Below are 3,057 nucleotides of genomic sequence, written 5' to 3' on the forward strand. Positions count from 1 at the left end.
GCAACTGTAAAAGAAATTGAAGAGAACACTAAATCCTGAGCAACGGTGCCTGCAGAAGCAGCCAGACTTGAGCAGATTTTTTATGCGACACATTGCACAGCAATAAGGAAAAGTACAACACAATAGCCTATTTACTGCCTGCTACCTTTGAGGAAACGGACAAGTCACATTAGATTTGCCAGCTCAAATGCTGGCACTCATTTATTTGCAAGGCTAACCTTAAGGTTATGTACCAAAACAATGTCTTTGTTTTTCAGCATTTGCTCACTACATCAGAAGTCATATTTCCTGCTCAATGGACAGGCCCAGTGATACAGGACAAACAAGTACAACAGGCACAAAGACCTGCCACAGACGATACCATCATCAAAAAGCGTGATTGGCGCTTATATTTAAGGGCTTTCTTCACTGTCTCGTTTGTTTGTTCAATATAGTCCTGGGTGTGCAAAATGTTGTACTCAATGCTATCCAGCAACTCTTGCTGTCCTGAGATGAACGTCTCTGCTTGGAAAAAGATGGCATGCAATTCACTGATCTGGTACTCAAGATCCAGCAGCTGCTGGTGTCGTACTTCGGCCAGAGCCAGGTCCTGCTTGGCTTTCAAAACATCTAGATCACAACCCACCATTTGAGGAGGCACAGAGTTAGCCACCAGCTTCTGTAGATCCTCTTCCCGGAGCTTTACCCCAGCTAGCTCTGCCTGTCTCGCCATCTTCTCCTTCAGCCTGAGCATATTCTGAGTCTCACAGGCATAGTGGTGGCTGATGATGTCACGGTAGTGAGTAAGGAGGAAAGAGAGCTGGCTCTGACGAATTCGGTGCTCAGCCCGCCAGTACTTACGGTCTGTGGCCAACTCTCGCTGGATGGTGCTTAGCTGAGACTGGATGAGCAGCGCTTGGCTGGCAAAGGAGGCTTTTATGATGTTCAACTCACTCTTCTCCTTGAACACACTCTCCTCTGTGGTACAACACAGAACACCTTGCTGCTTCTTGTCTATTAACTGAGCTAGCCCTTCTAACTCAGTCAGTGCGAGGGACAGCTCAGCTACCTCCTGTAAAAACTTTTCTATGGGGTTGATTTCACTCTTCTCAAAAGCATGGTTGTCAAACATCAGGGTGTCATCCAATTCGGAAGGCACACTCGCCGGATGAATGTGCTTCTTCAGTTCCTCTAATCTGTCCTTCATCTTCGACTCCAGCTGCTTGCCATAGCTGTACTGCAACCACACTGGAGGCAGATGTATCCATCGGCTTTGTCTGCCGCTGTGTGAAGAAAGGAACAACTCAGTTTTGCGTCAGTAGGAGCTATTAAAAATCTTTCCTCCCCAGGCAAGCAAACAATGACAAAGCCAATAAGCCACTGAACTGTTTATTCAGTATCAGGAGTGTCAGGTGGTAAAGCACACAGGACGGGTCAAATTGTATCCCAGGAAAGGGTCAGACATTCGCCCGATTTGTCAAGAGCTGAGGCAAGAATACGCATGAGCTCTGGGGCTCTGGGCTAACTGGTCACAGAGGAAAAGCCCCTGGAAGCATTGTTACTAGGTCCAAGGAAGGTAACCAAGTGTGTAGCAAACACAAGGAAGGAAAGGACTGAGAATGGCTCACTAATGACTGGATTTTTTGTTATCATTGAGAACTGACATGCTCGCACACAGGAACACGCAGACCAAATAAATAAACACCCTTCTTAATCTACTGACATTGTGCAATAAAAAACATGGCTGCAGGCAAAGGCTATAGCAAAAATAAAGGCCCACTCACTAGTAAAGGAACAAAAAAAGATACAGCTTCCAGATTGAAGACTTGTTTCATTTAATAATAATATTTTTCATCCTTTCCTCATGCAGAACTCATTACCTGCATCTCAAACCTGCCTGCTATTCTATCAGCCATCACTCATTCAACTCCTTCACATAATTGAATGAAGCAAATAATTACATTCTTTATAGGATTTTCAAATATCATATATTGAAATGTAGCTGGTTTCCTCACTCCCCTTTCTTCTCAATGCCAAGTCTTTGTTAAAATGTTTTTCTGGTGCTACATAGGTGACCAAGAACCTGAAACTAGAAAGCCTGCGGACATAAGGTAAAGGCAATTACTACTGTTCTACTAAAAGAATGTAGCAATAAAATGACTACTAATGACACTCTGCTCTACTCATAGATCAGGGCCTTGCCAGTCATCAGCAAGAAAACTTCCTCCTGCAGAACGTAAGAACAAATACAGAGACTCACGTCCAGATATTAAAGCAGAGAGTGAAAGACCTTGAAACACTCAGAACTGATAGGATGTCTCCATCAAATCCCTCCCTTTAGGGGTTAGGGACCACTCCAGAAAAGGAGACAGAAGAGTGTAAAAGTCAGAGCGGTGTGAAGGACACCCAGGAAACAAGGTCCTCTAAACCTAACAGGACTGATAACATACTGATTCACAGAGACAGAGGCATCATGCCCAAGGCCTGCATAGGTCTGTACCAGATAGGGTCCTAGAGCTAAAAGGAGACTTACTAATTATTCTTTATCAATATAAAATTGAGAGTCAGATATTGGGATAGAACCTGATGATCAGAGAAGCTACAGAGAGGCCACCAGCCACCTCCACTTCTTCCATTTCTTCCTCCAAAAAGGCTGAGATCCTCTCTCAACCCCACCTTATGACTTCCTGTTTCCCATTTGTCTACAGTCCTCCAAACCTCTATGGTTAATTTTGGCCAGCTAGTGGCTAGCTCTGCCCTCTGACTCAAAGCAAGCTTTATTTTTTAGAATGAAATCAAAATATCACACAACAATGGTCACACACCCCCATCCCTCATCTAGAAGTTATCTCCAATTGATAACCACTGGCAAATGGAAAATTGGTGTCCTCAAAGAGAGTCTCATGGGGAAACAAGCTACTCTTAAGGGTAGGCTACATGCCCAGCAGTAGATGGCCAACAGAAAATGAACTTTACCACATCATTGGGTATTCATTGTCTCAATCAAACTCAGGGAGTTTTTTCTTTAATTTTAATTTAAATTTTATTTTAATTTATCTTTATTTTTATATATTTTAT

The 3,057-nt window shown here is 43.3% G+C and overlaps 1 protein-coding gene across 1 annotated transcript; it reads right to left on the reverse strand.

The window, feature by feature from the left end:
• Positions 1-292: 292 nt before the first annotated feature.
• On the reverse strand, positions 293-1,186 carry LOC130868496 (syntaxin-3-like). The gene has a single exon (XM_057760695.1). It carries the CDS (start codon positions 1,184-1,186, stop codon positions 293-295), a length of 894 nt encoding a protein of 297 aa, XP_057616678.1.
• Positions 1,187-3,057: the final 1,871 nt, after the last annotated feature.

This window comes from Chionomys nivalis, chromosome X (assembly GCF_950005125.1).
Source record: "Chionomys nivalis chromosome X, mChiNiv1.1, whole genome shotgun sequence".
In the NCBI taxonomy this organism is placed as follows: Eukaryota; Metazoa; Chordata; class Mammalia; order Rodentia; family Cricetidae; genus Chionomys; species Chionomys nivalis.

What these genes read in the sequence shown, in the direction of transcription:
- LOC130868496 (XM_057760695.1), bottom strand. Translation starts at nt 1,186, where the DNA reads ATGAAGGACAGATTAGAGGAACTGAAGAAGCACATTCATCCGGCGAGT.